General features: G+C 40.7%; 1 protein-coding gene across 1 annotated transcript in view; it reads right to left on the minus strand.

The window, feature by feature from the left end:
• Window positions 1-19393, minus strand: part of MNAT1 (MNAT1 component of CDK activating kinase) — a 119060-nt gene that overhangs the window by 62453 nt on the left and 37214 nt on the right. The window contains exons 4-6 of the mRNA XM_058026380.1: window positions 12324-12427; window positions 8276-8416; window positions 2605-2730 (exon numbers count right to left, since the gene is read on the minus strand). Of these exons, the coding sequence (XP_057882363.1) occupies window positions 2605-2730; window positions 8276-8416; window positions 12324-12427 (371 nt within the window). The remainder of the gene's footprint in view (window positions 1-2604; window positions 2731-8275; window positions 8417-12323; window positions 12428-19393) is intronic.

A 19393-nucleotide genomic window follows, 5' to 3' on the forward strand; every position in this document is an offset into this window, starting at 1 on the left:
ACCAACCCTGCTCTAAGGCCAGCAAACTTGCATTTGATAACTACAGCAACTCTCCAAGATGCGCCCCAATCCTAATCTGACAGCATCAAGAATTTGAGATTTTGTGGCATGCCAGAGCCAATTTTAACAGTGAGGCCAATTAACCAGCAGGACATTGTGTGAACTTTAGGTCTTATTCCTTCCTTCAGTTCCTATTTAAATGGCATTTGTTTAACTACATTTAATGCTGCACTGCTCAGAGCTGGCATGTTCTGTACTAAGGAGGTACTCAGTGTAAATTGAGTCATTCCTGAAGCACCTCCTCAACCAGAGGCACAACGCAGCACACAGCACATTATCTTCCTTTGAATGGACTTTTGTGGCTCCTCTTCATATTCTTTCTGATTTTTGCACTCAAAATGCAGCCAGCAGAACTCTGCAGTCCAACATCTTCCCAATATTGCATTCAGGAGAAGTCCTTTCCTATTTATTGCTGGAATATTCACATACCCAAGGCTCCCCACACACTGTGGCTGAGGGTCAAACTGGTTTACTTGCTTAGCTAAACATCCAAATCCTCTTCCCAGAGCCTGACCAGCCTGGGGATTTATTTACTCTTCTATTTCTCATTTTGCATTTAGCCTTATTAAAACACATGTCATTCAAGTGAGGCCAGTTAGTCAAAGCAACCCTGAAAATGCCAATTTGCACATATCCACAGAAATTCAACATCTGCTTCCAAGCACTGAGCTGCCTCCTAGCAGAACACCCAGAGAAACATTCCCAGGCTGTGGAACCAACTTCTTCAAAAATTACAAAGTTAGACACTTCATTCATTTATTGTTCAGAGTATCAATACTGTTATTACTGTGTAATAGAATTTCTATTTTTTTAAGTCATGTAATAAATAAATCAAGCACCTGTAAAGAAAATACGGAGACATTTATCTTTCTAAGCAAAACCTGTAATTTTGTGGGTTTTGATGCAATCCATTTCCCATAAATAGTAGTCACCAACTTCAAATACTTCTATCCTTAACTTGACTGTTTAAAAACATTCATAGAAATAAGTACAATTAAATTGTTCTTTTTCAATTAAGGACTAAGATCAATCAGGGTGAGGAAATTTTTGTTTCCTGGGATTGAACAAATTAAGTTATTTAGCTATTCACATTCTCTGAACAGTAATGAATTAGCAATTAGTTATCTGGCATATCCCCTATTATTCCAAACATTAGGATTTAAATGTCCTGCTGCTGGAAATCTCTTCATCCAAGTCTTTCATCATTCCTGGATGAAATTTACTTAGGGCTGCAGATCTCAAATGTCCACTACCGCATACTGCATTCAATATTAATTTACCACATACTGCATTTAATATTCATTTTTAAACAAATTAGAAAATACTTCCACTGTCCTCATAGCATACATCAGCTGATCTTCCTTTGCCCACAGAAAAGACACAGCTTTAAGAAATTCTGACAATATATTTTAACAGCGAGAAGTACAGCCATGCAGACAGAGTATTTTTTAAACAGAACAAGAGGCATTTTCTGTCCACTGATTTTTCTACACAGACAGAAAATCTCTCACAAAGCATATCAATCTCCCCCAGACTGTTAGATTTTAAAGGAAATAGGAAGAATATAAATTTAAACCACAGGAAAACAAGAAAACAATCCACACAGCCTTGCAAAAATTGGCACTGCTTTTGGCAAAATAAGCTGCAAATGCTTCCACACTGTGAACACTTGAACAGATAATGAACACAGCACAAATATTCATGGCAAAAATAAATTGATTACTGATAGGAAACTAGCTTGATGCACAGATTTTTGCTTTGCTGACTTCTTGGTTTCTTGAGAAGAGTAGAGAGTGTTGGCTATTTTCAAGACATTCAGTTCACCATTATCTATTCTAAAACACAAAGTCTAAAAAAAGTGGATTTTAAAAAAGTACAAAAAGAGATTTAAAACAATACAAAGCAGAAAACCAGCAAGGTGCAGAAAAAAATCAGCCACTGGTGCTCCCACCCCCAGTTTTACATTTATGTACTGAGGCTGGTGTGTGCCTGTGCCATGTCATGATACAGAACAGGAATGCTGAGAGATCTTCAGCTGCCACCCTAAGGTGACACATTTGCAAAAATATTTGTTGCTTCCCAAAGCCAAATAACAATGAAAATAGAGTCCTTAACCTTGGCATCATTTTATAGTCTGTCAGTCTCATACTCACAGATTACTCCAGTGTTCAAAATAAAATCTGAAGAAAATGCAGATGATTCTTGAACTTCAAAAATTTCAACTTCCAGAATTGGTACACAAGCAAGAAAAATAATTCAAGGACACCAGAACTTCACAGGGAGAGAGGCACAGTTTGTTTTTTGACAACTACACAATGAAAGTGTTCCATATATTTGTGATGACCCTGCTGGGTGGGTCATCAGAATATCCCAACTAACACAATTATGAAATTCTTTAATTAATTCCTAATTACTTATTTAATTGGAAGCAAACAGTCTATTTCATGTAACATGCAACTCAGGTTTAAGCAACCTCTGAATTTCATATGAGGAACTCCTTGATCTTCTGAAATGCATTAAAAAAACCAAACAAGCAAATCTTACCATTTTGATGCCAGTGGAAAACGTGACTGGTTTGACAGGTTTGGGTTTTTCCAGCTGCATTTCTAGCTGAGTAGATCTGTCCTTATGCTGAGCTAAGAGCAGAGAGGCAGGAAGATCAGAGCTCTCCTGTAAATATATGAGGAATAAATTTGAGTCCTAGACCAAAACAAATATTAATTAACACTGCATATTCTTCCAAACTGCAAGCTGTGACTGCAAGGCCATCACTAGGAGAACAGCAGAATCCCAAGTATCCTCTTCCTCAGCAACAGTTTACAGAAAAGGATCATTTTCAGTAAAAAGAAAAAGCTGCAGCAGCCCCATAAATCAGAATAACCTGCAAACAACCATTTTTATAGAATCCACATTAAAGACAATATAACAGGCTCCTTATTCCAACTGGCCAGTGCCACAATATTTATTAAAATAAAAAAAAAAATTGGAACTTAATCAGAGAAGGAATAATACTGAGCAGTATAACTTGCATCAGATGTTTATCTAAGACACATTCTTTCTCCCAATGAACTCAGACCAGTTTGAAATTGTTTCCCATTAGATTTCACCTGAGGCCGTTTGGAAATGATCCTTGCTCTGCTCTGCACAATGGCACTATTGTGAGTGCAACCAACAGCATATTTATTTTCTCCTTCAGCAACTTATTTTTAGGGAGGCCAGCCAATTTTTAAATATATATACATATATACACACAAAAGTAGTAAAATGAATAGTTAGGCAAATGAATTACTTAAACTGTCAGGACAGAATGATTATTAGCATACATATATGGAAGTGTATTTTTAAGAGAGTCAGGAAATTATTGGCTAAGTAATTTTCTAAGAGACTAATGTGACTATCTACATGCACACAGAAATCCTTGAGAATTCCTGGCTAGAACTGCCATGAAGCTGAGAGCAGGGAAGAAGTTCAGACAGATTCTTCCTGAACTGCTCTAGCACAGGATTTTATTCCTAAAGCTCTCACAGATCACATTTCCTTCTGTTTCAAGGAGCCAAGCAAATATTGAACTATGAACTAATTTGTTACTCACAAAACCAAGCAGATTTTATTAACAGGACTGTGATTTTTTCATTATTCAGTTGAAGGTAAGCAGTTGGATGTTTTTAATGCCACAAGATGCCTTGCTGTTTTGATGGTACCTAGAGAAACCCTCTGAAGTGATAATGAAGAACAGTCATGATCTTTCACATCACTCTCCAGTCTTTTTCCCTTTCTATATTTTATTACACTCCCTTTGCCTTGCCACTAGAATGCAAGATAAAAGCAGAAAAATCCCACAAGACAAGATCTGCTCCAGAATCACAAATACAACATCTAAGGTACAGATTTCTACTTGCATTGCTGTGATCAGCTGGGAGGAGGTAGGGAAGATGCTAAAAACCCAAATTGTAGAGACATCTAATTTCTGTACAACTGGGAGCCAATTGGACCACAAATGCAAAGTTTAGAGTCTGCTTCTTTCAAGTGCTGTACATCTCTAACCTGCATGCAGCAGCATGTGCTGTCAGCAGAGGTTAAAGATGTTAAATTTTTTCAATGACCAGATTTAACACGTTGGGGGAGAAGGGAAGAGTGGAAAGCAGTCTCCTGTTCATTTTGTCATTCGTATTCCTTAAACACTCACTGCATTTCTAATAAAATGATTCAAGGAAGCCAATTTTTAACCAACTTCTCAGGAGTTCACACAATGAGCAGTAACCAGATTACACAACTGTGGGAAGGCCACAGTGTGCCAGCAAGGCACCACATCCTGATTGTTTGTCCTTCTGAATATGCCCAGAGCCCTTCTGTTAACTATTAACACACATGGAACTTCCAACCCTGTGTTTATCCATACCAGCAATTTTCTGTATGGGAAAACAAACTGTCCACACTATGAACAAAGCTGGTTCTACACAACAATTTCTGGAAGATTTGTCTCAAAACCCTTGAGGTTCTGGTGAAAGTGTGGATTTGACCTCTTGAATGCCTTTGCCTGGCTGTAAGCTATGCCACAGTCCAGGGAAAACCTGATCCTCTCCCATTGTGCTCACGCCTGGGAATTATGGGCTGTTGAAGAGGAAAGTGCAAGTCCATAAAACACAAGAGATCATCTTAGAATCCTCTGTATGCATGTGAGAGAGTTTGTACAGCACATAAAGAAAGTGCTTTCATATTTTACTCAGCCTGGATTATCCAAGGTTAAAAAAAAATCCCCAAACAAACAACAACCCAAAATAAAACACTCATACAGCTCTCCCAGTGATGCACAAAGTGCATTTGAGACTGCAACAATAAGTCACAACAGGGTCTTGTGCTTTTAAAGTGAGAGATTCTATTGTAAAAAGAGGTGGCCTACAATGCAGGTAACACAGAAATTGCCTAATTAGGGAGGCAAAAAGGACCAAACTGCTTTTCCAGTGCCCTGCAGAGCCTGGGTCCCCCTGATGCCTTGCTGATCTCTCCAGCACTTCCCACTGGCCTTTCCCTCCCTGTTCCCAGCCAAGGATGGGTTCATGGGGCTTGGTCCTTTCTGCAGGAGCCCCTGCACTCCCCAGGTTGGCCACAAACCAGGGCACACTGCACAATATTTAGAACACCAAACATTTTCCAGTGCCTCTGGAGTAACTAAATGATCAGCTCTTTGAAGAGGGTACAGCATTCTCAAACACTTCTGCACACAACTGAGATCTTTCCTCCATATGAAACCACCATAAGTAACACATCTAATGACCTGAACCTCCAAGATGGTGGGAGGGAAGGAGCACCTGTCCCATGAGGAAAGGGTGAGGGCTTTGGGATTGCTCAGCTTGAAAAGAGAACACTTTGGGGTGACCTCATTGTGGCTTTCCAGTTCCTGAAGGGAGCTGACAAAAGAGAGAGACCCTTTACAACAGCCTGACAAGGGGAATGGCTCCAAACTGACAGAGGGCAGGGTTAGATTAGACACTGGAAGAAATTCTTTATAGAGGGTGGTGAGGTCCTGCACAGGCTGCCCAGAGGAGCTGTGGATGCCCCAACACTGACAGTGTTCAAGGCCAGGTTGGATGGGGCTCTGAGCTTTCCCTCCCCATGGCAGGGGTTTGGAATTGGATGATCTCCAAGGACCCTCCCAACCCAAACATCTCCATGATTCCATGAGATCTGCAGCTTTGTAAGATTTCAGCACCAAAGGTACAATTCATTCCTTGACAAGGAAAATACCTCACATCTCTACTTGTACAACACAAAAAAATGTGTCTTTAATTTTTTCTTGTTGCCCACTGACGAGGTAAACTTGAAAACAAAAATTACCAAGATCCAGTAGGTATAGGCTGTAGGCTACACCAAGTGATCTGTCCAAAGAAGAAGATTCAAAACCAATGTCAGATTCTCACCTTCCTCTGCTCTCACAATCCTGCAGAGCCAGTGGTATTACCAGTGGTATCTCTGTAGCCAGAAATTAATCCTTTTTGGTTTAGCACAAAACCAGCAACCACAGACATAAGATTATTTTTTAAGTTAATTCTTTACATTGCTGCTGCCTATGCTTGGCTTTTGCTGCATTTCTCAATTGAGTTTTATTCATTATCAGTTTCATTTTCAGATTTCAGAGACCATAGGAAATGTTTATTTCTTTAATAACCACTGGTTTTCCAGAGACTTTGTAAGTCATTACACAAACACTTCAGTGTTGGTTTTATAAACCTTAGTAATATTACAAAACAAGTTTTGGCTCAAATTTAAGTTGACACTACCCCTTCAGAAACAGAGACACAACTTGAAACTGTGCAGTTTCCTCCCTCAGCCTTTAAAAATCACCTTTATATTGTTTTTAGAATATTAGGATTTGTTTTAATAGCAATTCATATGCAATCACAATTAAAACTACTTATTTTAGTCATGTTTTAAGGGTTATTTATAGCTATTCTTTCTGCAAGCCACCTGGTGAAGGTTTCCAGTAAAACTAAATGCTGTGTTAGAAAAAAATTAAACAAACAACCGCACATCAGTCACTGGTCTCTAGTCAGTTAGGTGTTTTAGAACAGGTTTTTAAAAAGTCAGAAACTCCGAATCCATATTCTGAGAAATTAAATTCAAATTCATAGTGGAGTTTTTATTATTTTATCCACTATTCCTAATTGTGTGGGCTGTAAAAGCATTTACCTTTAAGGTGAAAATAGATTGCTGGATGTAAAGATACAGGCTTGACTTGTTTTTAAAGAAGCTTTCTGCTCATCTCTGCTTTTGCCTACAAAAGGAAAACCAGTAACAAGTTGCCAGGAATCCTGGCTTGAAGAAATGCATCTGTCTCTTCAGGAGTCCCTGAAACTCCTAAATTTCACTTAGATCCTCTCTCTATGTCAGTGCATTCTGCACTGGCTCAAAGAGGAACTCTGCTTTCTCAGGAAAAGTAGAAAACCATCTGTATCATGAATAAGAACTGAGACTACAAAGCAGGAATTGACACTGTATTAGTGTGAGATGCACTGATACAAGAGAGAAAATATCATTTGGATATGCTAAGCAGCTTTAAACCACACTGACACAGCTGAACACGTGTATGTATGCATACATACTTCTTTTTTCTGATTTCCCTCAAGGTTACACACAAGCTGTGTGTACACAGACTGTCCTCATGGGTATTAAACTTGTGAATGTGTGTGTGTGCATATCTGTACACACTCTTGCACTGAAAAAATTGAGATGTGAAACTTGGTTATGTAACACATTGAGTGAGTTTCTCTATGCCCACACATCATTGCATTTCAGATGCAGAATCAGTAAATTAATCAAGATTACCACAATTTCCAAAAGCAGTCTGAGTTTTCCTGTGTGTCTATACAAACTTCATTCACTTCAAAAGGAGCAACTTGCACAGGAGAAGTGGCAGTAAGAGAACAAGACACACTCAAGGCAGAAAACTTTTCATTGTAGTAGTTTGTAGCTATGATATTTTATGAAAAATCTTTTAAGATTTTTTCTCTTGAGAAGCTGAGAAGCCTCAGGAACAAAATGTAAACATTGATTATCTGCTGCTGTGGAATGCAACAGGTGCATCTGTGATTGGTCTCATGTGGTTGTTTCTAATTAATGGCCAATCACAGTCAGCTGGCTTGGTCTCTCTGTCCGAGCCACAAGCTTTTGTTATTATTCCATCCTATTCTATTCTTAGCCAGCCTTCTGATGAAATCCTTTCTTCTACTCTTTTAGTATAGTTTTACTGTAATATATGTAATAAAATAATAAATCAGCCTTCTGAAACATGGAGTCAGATCCTCAACTCTTCCCTCATCCTCGGACCCCAATCATTTAGATGCTCTGACTGAAAAGAGCTGAGCAATGCTTGGGTAACTCATGAGGTTCCTGTTCCCTGCTCTCCACTGCACAGGTGGCTGAGCCAAGAAGCACCTCCTGATGACCTTTTTGCTTCCACACACCTCAGCCACTCCTCAGAACTGCTTAACAAGCCAACAGAGGTAGAGCTGAGCCACAAATCTCAGCAGCAGTCTTCATCCAGCCCCTAAGCTTACTAAAACCAGAGTGGTTTGCAGCGCTGAAATAAACAGGTGAGAGAATGGAAACACAAAACACACAGAACAGGGAAAGGGGGACAGATCTGTTAATTCCACACAGTGATAGAGATGGATGTCAATGCTATTGAGCTTTCAAAACCTCTGCTTTTGTTACTCACCAGATCATCCAGGAGTGCCTGTTTATTCTTCCTTTTGATCATCTGCTGGAGCTGCTCCTCCTTCTGCATGAAGAGGCGCCTCTGCTCGCTCTCCTGCCGCTCCACCTCCAGGGCCTCCTCCAGCTCCTCCTGCTCCCGCGTCTGAGGGGGAGATCAGAAATCAGCTCCAGCACCCCCACAGCCACCAGGGACCCCAGCCGGGCCAGGCAAGGGGAAAGCAGCCAAATTCTACCCTTTAAAGCAGAATTTTAAGGTGATTATGGATGATCATTCTACCTCCTCACTGCCCAGTGTAAAGTTAAGATTTTTAACTCGCTGCTTGCTGGAGTCAGATCTGACTCCGTACATGTCAGGGAAGGAGTTTTCCCTCCACTTTCACTCTAAAGCGAGCCCCCCTCAGCTCCCACACATCCTATAACTCAATGATGCAAGTAGGATAAACAAAAACATAATCCCACAATACTGGTCCTGATCCCCTTCATCAGCTGCATCTTTGCAAAGCACGCTGTGCTCGTCAGTGGTGCAGAAGAAAAATGAGAAATTACAAACATGTGCATATTAATAGGAAAGCCTATATCATTAAGCATTAACTGTGAAAATGTCACATTTTTAGAAAATAAGGAATTTTTCCTATAACCTGGATTGCAAACATGTGACATGAGATGAAAAGAAAGATTACTAGTACAAAAAGACAAGTTCTTGTTACAGATCTATTTCTTGGCAAGGATCTTTTTAATGTGCAAACTATTAGGTAATCTGTATTTGAAAATCACAGTGAAAATAAAAAAACAGAAGAAGGCTTAGAGACAGAGGAAAATAAGAGGATTAAACAATTTTATAAAGAAGGTGGATCAAAAGAATGTCAGTTTGGTTGCTAGAAGGTACAAGGAAAAACATACAGGAAACGTTTTCCAAATCTTCTCCATTTAACACACTAAAGCAAAGGGAGATGCAGTAAAAATGGCAAGATAATTAAAATTTCATGAACTTAAATGGATGATTTACTGATGAAAGGAGTTTCAGCAGAACATCACGGGGAAGACACTGATCTCTTCTCTGTGGCGCTCAGTGACAAGGCCTAAGGGAATGGCCTGAAGTTGTGTCAAGGGAGGTTTAGGTTGGATATCAGGAAAAGGTTCTTCGCCCAGAGGGTGTTTGGGCACTGCACAGGCTCCCAGGGCAATGGTCACAGCACCAAAGCTGGCAGAGCTCAAGGAGGGTTTGGACAATGCCCTCAGCACAGGGTGGGGATGGTGCTGTGCAGGGCCAGGAGCTGGACCCAATAATCCTTGTGGGTCCCTTCCAACTCAGTTCTTCTAGGATTCTGTGATCATTATCAAGGCCAAGACAATAGTAAAGTTTGCTCTAATCATAAAGTTATATCATAAGGCACAGCTACCTAATAAAAGCCAAAATCTGCCAAAAAAAAATCCCTTCACCAGACAGATTGAGCCAGTGGGTCCCAGTTACTCCTGGGAGATGTCACCACCTGCCCCCAAGCCAACAGAAACTGCTTCCATTTTGTAACTGGTGCAGTGACACTGGTAAAAAGCTGGTCACCAACCAGCAACCACCTGGAATTGGGCTCCCTTTGCATTTCATGAAAGGGAAAAAACAAACAAGAAAATCCCCAAATTTCTAACTGAGGTTATGTCTGAGAATTAAGGGATTTAGTTAGTTTGGTCAACAGGACAGAAGAGCCCATGGTGTTTGAGACATTCCAAGGCTCTTCCACATTTATCTCTAAAGACTGCCTGGAATTTGCACTGAAACAGAAGAAAACTTGTAGGGAAGTGCTGACAGACCTAGTCTGAAGAAACAGCCCAGAAAAATTATGGTCTGAAATAAGTAAACTGATAAACAAACCTAAACCAGAGCAGACTACAGGAAAATGGAAGAATTATCACATGTCAGATCAAATTCTTTAAACAGTAAAAGAGAAGAGTTCAGTAGGCAGCAAGGGTTGTGTCCAGACTAAAGATAATCTAAACACAGTCCTAATATGTGAAGGGAAAGATGATGACAGTGAAGCCTGTTGTAAACTCAAGCCTACAAGTGAAGAAGTAAATAGAAAGTAAAATCATGTGTTGCCACATTCAGGAAAGGATAATCAGGAAAACAGGCACATTCACATCACAGAATCCAGACACAACTATTTCAAGACTGCACAAAGCAGCAAGTGAAATTAAACATCTAGTGATAAAGCAGGAAGCAAGAAGTTACCCTATGACTGGAGAAGTGCAAATATTTAAGGGAGAAACACTGGAAAAGCTGCAGTCAGGGTGAAAGGTTTTATAAATAAAAAGTGTATATAAATATCTATATATTAAAAAAAATATAACTACAAGAACACCAAGATCTTCACCTTTTTTTTTTCCTAAACTACAAGAGAAGAACAGTCTCAGGATCAATGTATTTCCAGCAAAGATGGGAAAACAGATTACCTTTATGAGAGGCATTAAGATCTCTGCATTCAATTCTGGCCCCTTCTGCCTGCCAAACACAAATCACACTGGAGCAGGCAAAGGGTAACAAAAACAAGAGGGACAGAAAACACCTACATCCCTCAGAAGCAACCTATTAGAGTGGACAGAAAAAAATTAAGACAAGAAAGCAGGGACAATGACTGACCATAAGAAGTTTAAGCAAGAAAGGAGGACACCTTTTACCACACATGGAGTAGAGACATTCCAAAACTTGCTAAGAGGAGCTGGAGAGGAAAAGCAGCTTTTATAAGCAACCCTTCAGCTTTTAGGAGAGGGGGAAATTTATGGACAAGATCATGCAGTTTTTGTAATAACCACTGTGTAAAATCTATTATGTTTCAATTGTTGAAAAAGAAATTAGGAACATTTCAAATGTTAAAAAAGAAAAAAAAAACAGAAATGTTTCCAGCTCTTCAGTGAGTCTGGATTCACACAGGCCTCCAGCAGAGCAGGACTGTGGAGCACAGCAAACAGAAGTGCTTGAGGGGGTACAGGGCATTACAGAGGTGCCTGAGAGCAGCAGCCAGCCCCTGTCCTTGCAGGGAAGGTGGGCTGAGGCAGAGCTGCTCCCACTGTGACCCCAGAGGCTGCAGCTCCACTGTAAAATAAGACACAGCCAAAGCCCTGGCAGGTCTCCTCAAGCTCTGAAGCAGAGGATATTGCACAGTGTCAGAGACAGGATAACAGATCAGAGATGGACCCCTAGGGAAATTTCCTTGCCTTTAAAAGGAAGAGGTTCAAACAAACATTTTTCAGATTCCAATCTCCTCCTGTGAAATCCTAGAGCTGAAGAAATCACCCAGAGTTTTGCCACAGACTTCAGGAGAGTGAGGATTTCACCCCTACTGATTTGAAAGCAAGTCCTTAGTGCAACTGGATTACAAACACAAACTTTTGTTATGTCACACTCTGGGCAGACATTTTCCTTCAAGAACTGATAACAATGTGTATTTTTATGCTGAAAAAATATTTAACAGATTAAACTTTTCTTACAGGAATAAATGCATGCAAGTTTATTTTTAAAGAACAAAATGATATGTGAGCCATAATTTAATGAATGAATCTTCAAAGAACCCTGTGTTTTGCATACAGATTATATATACAATATCCCTGATGTTACTGTTATCAGCTCTTGAACAAAAGTTTTAATGTTTGTTTCAACATCTTTCATTTCAAATTTTGTACAAACCAGGCCTGTGTTTTGCCTCAATTTTACAACTCTCTCCTGGGAGCTTCACAATGTCTGGGTCTGGATTTCTTTTTTCCTTCAGATGAGAAAGGAACGATTGTCCTGGTGTAGGAATGAACTTCATCTCTCCTGGCCATTGTCCAACGCCACTGCCAGCACACATGCCTGCTGATGTATTACACACAGCCTCTGCTGCTGCCCCTCTCCTCCAGCCCTTCCCAAAATAAAGCACAACTACATTTCAACCTCAATATTTAAATACAAAGAACCCTGTAAGCACTTTCAGCTTTGGTTTGTTTTAAGAAAGTTCTCCACAAATCCTTTAATTCTTTAACAAATGAATAAAAATTGTAGGGGAGAGAAGTTAACTAACCAGTTTTAACTTATTCTTCTGAATGACTTCTTTGTTATCCTTCTGATACAGCTCCATTTTCTTTTTGGTGTTCTCCAAGTCCACATTGTTGGTCAAGTTAAATACTGCATAAACATTATAAAGACAGAAAGCAAAAGTATTAGGTCAGCATGCATGACTATGACAAAGAAACACTATTCTTATGCTCTGTATCCCTTCTAGCCAAATATAAACATTGCAGTAACAGAACTTATTTAAACATGCCATATAAAGACAGAGACAATCTGCTAAGTCACTGCACTCCAACAAAAGCCAGCAGAGTTTCTGTAGGTTTCCACATCTGTAGGAGATTAAAATTTCAATCTTGCATCCCATTTTGTGACACTGTAATGATACATGAATAATCATCATACTATTCATAAAACACTGACCTTTCCAAGTAGCAGTTATAGCTAAGAACATGGTGGTTCCTATAAAATTAAATTAGATCAAACACAGCCATATGAAGACAAGGTTGGAAATTAAGTAATTTCATTTCCTAGGGAATATTTAATGCACAAGGACTACAGTGACTGAATTCTCAGGTACACAAAAAAATTTACATTGCTTGGTAACTTAAAAGGCACCAAAGTACAATTACCTTTATTATGAGGAATCTGCAGATGCTTGCAGATTAATAGGTCAGCTGACATTCTTTTGATGTCTCTCAGTGGTGACAGACTATATCTCATGTAATTATGAACAAGCAGGGTCGGCGAGCAAGCTCCATAGTTTAGCACAACATTCCCAATTATCTACACATGGTATCTCAAGAAATTGAACAGTTTCTATAATCAACAGCTTGAAAGATGTAGATGGTTTGGATGATTTGTAATTTGATACAATGCCTGAGCCCTTCACCTCTGGGTCACTGGTTCACTTGTGGGTCAAGTGAATTCCAACTGAACCCGTTATCACTGGGAAGTCTCTTGGTGATCCCCACCCTGAGTGATGCTGGGCTCATGCCCATGGCCTCAGAGCTACTGAGCAGAGCCAGCACAGAGCACTCCAAGCCTCCAAGAGCTCTGTCACCTGCCTGCAAGGGCAGCAGAGAAATTTGTGCAGCCATTGATAAATCCTCCACAAGAAACAACCACGCAGTGACCGCGCTGTGTCACAGCCCGAAGGGAAGGAGGTTCTTGTGCAAACACCAGCCTGGCACTTGGGAGCTTTTGGTCCAGTTCTCTTTTCCCAGGTTTTTAGGAAACCAGGGCCAAGCTAAGCCTGGCTGCACCACTGCCGAGTCATTTGTACCAGTGAGGCTGCTGGAGGCAACAGGAGGAAGCAGCATGAAGTGTGTTGTTACTCAGCAGGGTAACCTACGCCTCAGTTTGGAGAGCATCCTATCCCTTCTTCCATCCTCCCCACAGGTAACAATAAAGGGGAATAAAGAACCAATGAGGCTGCCAGAGGGAACAGAATGAAGTCTGCTGTTACTCATCAGGGGAACACACATCTCAGTTTGGAGAACATCATTTCCCTTCTTCCATCCTCCCCACAGGTAACACAGCAGAAAAGAGCCCTTAGGAGGGTTCTAGACAAACCAAACCAAAAGTAGCTCAGGCTAGCAAACCAGGTGAGAGCAGTGAAGGAAACATCAAGAAATCAATGCCAGGAGCAAATGGAGATGAGAAGAAACAGGAAGGTCCTAAATGGCGGAGCTGCGGATGCAGCTCAGTGCTACAAGCCCAGCTCTGGCTGCCAAGGGAGGCATTCCTGCTCCCCAAGCCTCACTCTTTCCCCTGCTCTGATCCCACAATTCCCTCAGATACTCTGCAGTGTCAACAAAAATCCTTCAGTAACCTGAACTGGCTCAACACAGGGGCTGAGAGCCAGAGAGGGTACCAGGGAAGTAATAAAAGGGTACAGATGGAAGAGGAATACTCTTATCCAGGAGTACCAAACCACCACATCATCTTACTCTTATTAACATAGTCAATTCCTCAAACTGCAACAAAAAAGGGCTCAGCAAGATACAGTTAAATAACCTCTTAACCTTAAAAATAAAAAAACTGTATTTATTTTTCCCCTTTTCTGAATAATAAGCAGCATCAAGAGGAATGACATTTCAATCCAGCCTGGCTCCTGAATCAGCTGAACTCTTCCAGCCCCACCCCAGCATCCTCAGTTCAGAGGCAAGATCTAAGATGGCTGAGTTTGTGCTTTAAAAGTTTCAAAATCAGCACCTGAGCTGAATTTACAAACTTTGCTACTGGGCCTCTGTACTGGAGTTCTCCCACTGGCAAAAACCAGAAGGAGGAGAATAAAGGTTCCTTTCTCCCACACACCACCTGCTGCATCTCCATGCCATAGCTTCAGGCAGCACTTCTCCCTCAGGTCTTGATCTCACCCCAGCTGTGACCTCTGGGCACTGCCATAACCCAAACAAGACACTCAAAGTTCAGCTCCTTGGTTTTTTGGGAGCAAGCTACCCATCCCAAATGTTTGGGGTTTTTTTCCTCTCCAAAAGGAATAATATTTTCTTATTTCATATTGTGACAAACACACACTTCTTGGTTGCGGCAATGGTGATCTGACATCCAAATTTCCAGCCTACAGTTGGCCACTGACAAGAAGTTTTATTATTTGAGTATTAGGGCAGAGAAGAAGTATCAGTGAAAATGCTGGCACACAATGAGCCCAGAGCTCTGCAGTGACAGCAGCTGATGGGAATGTCAGCACTTCCTACCACCTCACTCCACACAGCAGCTCTCTGAACTCCCCAGTCATGACACAAGAAAGAAATAGCCCATGAGCCATGCTGTGCTAGCAGGATGCCCAGATGCCACCTTCAGGTGCATGAGGAGATGCCAAATTGCCTTCAGGCTTCTGAACATCATGAATATTTCTCTAAAAATAAATCCAGCCATAAGCTGATGATCCCTGTTTTGCAGTTATTGCTGCTTGAAACCTTCAGGGTTTGTTTTTTGACTTCTTCCTCAGTTATCTTTAATAGGTTCAGCTGATCACAATTTGGTCTGTAAAACAAGAGGCTTAAGATTTAAAACTCATACTGGGGAAAAGCAGGCATGTTTTAAACACTTGCAGATGCCTACCTTTATTGAGAACTGCTTACAAAAACGGGTGCATTTTGGTACTTCACAGGAAGTAACATTTCTATCTAAAAAAAATCTATTTCTGCATCAATGTTTGGGAAATTTTCACCCCAAAAGCCCACTGCTCTGCTCATGGTGGAAGTGTTTATCCCCCCTTGTTTTCCTGCTGTTTCCCTCCCAGCAGTCAGATCTGCTCACACTGACTCTGCTCTGCCCATCCTGTCCTGCTTTGTCACTCAAGGATTCTGTAGGACACCAGCAATCAGAAATTCAAACTTCAGCCCCCTCAAAGGCCAGAGGAAATTTGGACCAGAGAAACCAGAGACCACTGATCTACATGAGGAAAACTGTCCTGGTCCTCAGCATATCCTCAACACTGATCTGTCCACATTTCAAGAGTGGAAACATTGAAGACATTTTGTTGTAAGAGTAGAAACAGAGTAAAAGAGTGCAAAAAAGTATAAAAAAAAATAAAACAATGAAAACTGTAACAGCGCAACCTGGATTTGCCCACATCAATTTCAGCATCAACAGCTGCCCTTCAGTACATGAAAACAGCATCTTCCCTCTGCAATAAATACCTACCAGCAAAACAAGCTGCTCTTTGACACTGCATGGTTACCAGTGGCCAGCCAGCAGCCAAAACATCTTTCAACATATTTTCTAATAAATTTTTCATGAGCTTCAAACGTCTTTTCATCAATATTTATAGAATACAAATTCTTGCCATTGTATCCTCACAATACAGCTGACAAGTCTGCTTTGCAAGGGGCACTAGGGCACAAAAAATAATTAAGATATTATTTCCCTCTCTTGTCCCTTGTCCCCTCCACAAGTTACTTGGCATTTAAAGGCCAACAACTATAAAACCAAAGAACACAATTGCTATCACTCAACATACAAACTTTAACATAGCTAGGACTATGCAGCCTGCTTTGAGTTTTGCTAGAAATTTATTTTAAATGCATTTCTTAACTTTAATTAAAGAAAAAAAAATAGAAGTAGAAAGACTAGAAAGAGTTAAAAATCCCAACTCATATGCTACACCTACCCTGAAAAAATATTGGTGTAGATCTGAATATGAGTGGCAAAGCAGATGGCTGGTTTGAAAAGGTTTCAAAGAGAAGACAGACTTATTTTTGTCCATGTTGAAATATAGCATAAGCCGATATAAGAGGCCTGAAGCCCTTCAGGGAAAAGAAACAGAAGCTGTTTTGTATGCAACAATTATTTATCTACTTATCCATCTCACATTGGTTGGTTTATAAAATGACTTGCCTTGAGACATCTGTTAAGTATAACAGGAAGACTATTGTGTTTTTTGTGAAGCATTTCATTCTATTTAGGTGAAACTCCCAAGTTCTGAAATTCAGCCTCTACAGGGACTTTCTCTGTTTTTCAAAAGAACAGCATTCATTATACAATTCTATAACAAATGGAAAAATATTTTCCTAGCTATAAAAAAGAAAATAAGACAAAAAATTTTAATTAAATGGCACAATAATTGAATGAATATCACTGCACTGCAGGACTAAGTTCCTCAAAATCTCCCTGTTTTAGACTAACTACTAGCATTAGTTCATTATAAACAATATTCCTCTCATCTACTACAAACAACTCCTAAATTATCATCTTCCTAAAACCCCAGACTGGGAATGTGGCAGAGTGATACAGAGGGAGACACAACCTCATCCTCAGTCTGCCTGGGACGTCCCAGGCTTCTGTGGCAACTTCCTTTGGTGCTTTTGAGCCTGATCCCTGCACTTTCAAAAGGAGTAGGAGTGCAGTGAGGGAGAGAAAAGATGGAAAAGAATTTAACATGTTCCTTCCAACCAACATTTCTGGCATTATAACAAAATAATTATCAGAAACAAAAGAAAACCCACAGTTAAGCCAGAAAAGAGTCTAGTTAGGTATCAATGATTATTTCTGTTTATCCTCAGTGGTCTTTTACTGAGTCAACACCTTTGCCAGAAGTGAATGACTGAAATCACTCAGCCCCATCACTCTAAGAAAGACCACTTTGGCAGGAGCAGTGTGATGATGTGAACTCAAAGAGATCTTTGATAAAGCTGCCCAATTTCCAGTTGTGTTATTGCCCGTGTCAGGACCAGCAACACCATCCTCGAGAACACACACACACAGAGGGGGAAAAACCAAACCACAAAACAATAAACAGCACAAGCCACAAGTGATCAGAGATAGCAAAACCCTTCCTATGCAAGGATCACTAGTCAGATAAGTGTTCTGAGAGCATTGCATAAAGTCCTGGAGGATCAGGGAGATACAGGAATACACAACTAAGAGCAGCCTCCTGGGAGCTGAATGCTTTTTAAAAAGCAGCAATTACCCAGAACAAGGTGCTGCGGTAACGCCGGGGGGCCTCACTCAGGTACCAGGGAAGGTGCCAGGCACACGCTGGGAGGCGGGTCCTGCTCCCAGAGCTCTCACACAGGGCTTGGAAAAATGGCAGAGATACTCTGGGGAAGGAGAAATGCTCGGGGGAAGAAGAAAACTTTGTAGAAAGAGCAAGCGAAATTCAGATTGTGTCCAGAGAGTGCAACTTGTAGCAACACTGAAAGGTTTAACCAGGTCCCTGTTACCATATGGGCACAGTCCTGACTCACTCAGATACATGTTGCCCACACCTTTCCCAAAAGCAGGTTTTAACCCTTTCACTTTATTTTTATTCCTAGTGCTAATGACAACAAACTGTGCTTACAATGCTCTCAAATTGTCCAACCGATTTTTCTTCTGGGGAGAACTTGCTTTAAAATGTGGTTTTTATTTAAAGCCTTGTTTAACACATTTTAGCCCAAAGCATTATTCAGTGGCTACACTCTAAACCACTTCAAAAACCTGGTTTTTATAATAGAAATCTTAAAAGGTGACTACCATAATGTTTGTTTGACCTTCCCACACACACACACTGTTGCTGCACCATCCAACTCCTCTATTTCAATAGAAAAAGTCTGTAGGTATAAAACAGCTGATATGAAGGGGGAAAACGTGTTTGCAGTGAGGTCAGCAATTGCTGTGTCTCATTCCATTGCTAGTTTTGGAGCTGACCTACCTGGAATATTTGGAAAACCTATCAGAATGAGGGTCACATGAAATACACCTCCACAGGATGTTTACATTTTGGCTGTGCTAAGCAACTACTTCATTAAAAACCCTCTAAAACAACTCCAGAAACAAAACCTTTCAGCAAAGAGGGAAAAAAAGGTGAAGCTGCACTTTGGGGCATGGGGAGAGGGGAAACCTTCCCAAGCACCAGCAGCTACTGCAAGTCTGCTGAATGTTGGCTCCACAAGGCAAAGCTGCCCTGCACATCCTCTCTTTTCCATCTTACAGCCCAGTTTTCCACATGAGCAAGCAATCAGAGAATTCAGAGACACACAAAAATGAAATAACTCCTCTCAGCAGCAAAGTGTGAAATTATCATACAGAGACAATGAGTTTTAAACACACTGTTCAGTCAGGCACAGCATTCACAACATGCACTGGAAAATGTCACATCAGACAAGTGCCAGGTGGGGAATTGTGTCCAGGACCACAGCAGGGATGGGCTTGGGGACAAATGTGCAATGGGCTTTGTCACCAGGGAGAGCAAACAGGGCTTGAACTCTTGGCTGAAGTGCTGCTGTTGAACCCAACCTGTCCTCTGGGGTCTGTCTGGAGTTGGGATATCATAAATGAACATAAATAGGGATAGTGAAAATTAAAGAGGCTTCTGACTGCACCCTTTCCTTCCTCTTATCACCCTGGCTGCCACATCAATGAACTAGGATGCAGCTGGACTTCCAATTCCTTTTAGTATTTTAGGTGTTCCTCTCAGGTAACTAACTCCAATTCCTAAAAACTCTATCAAGCTTCTTCACTATGCATTTGCAGGGCCAAAACAATTATTGGCCAAATCATTCTTTTTCATAATGTTACCAAGACCAGCCAGGTTTCTGCTGTTTCTAAAACCAAGTTCCCAGTACAAGATTTGGA

The sequence above is a fragment of the Melospiza georgiana genome, chromosome 6, assembly GCF_028018845.1.
Source record: "Melospiza georgiana isolate bMelGeo1 chromosome 6, bMelGeo1.pri, whole genome shotgun sequence".
In the NCBI taxonomy this organism is placed as follows: Eukaryota; Metazoa; Chordata; class Aves; order Passeriformes; family Passerellidae; genus Melospiza; species Melospiza georgiana.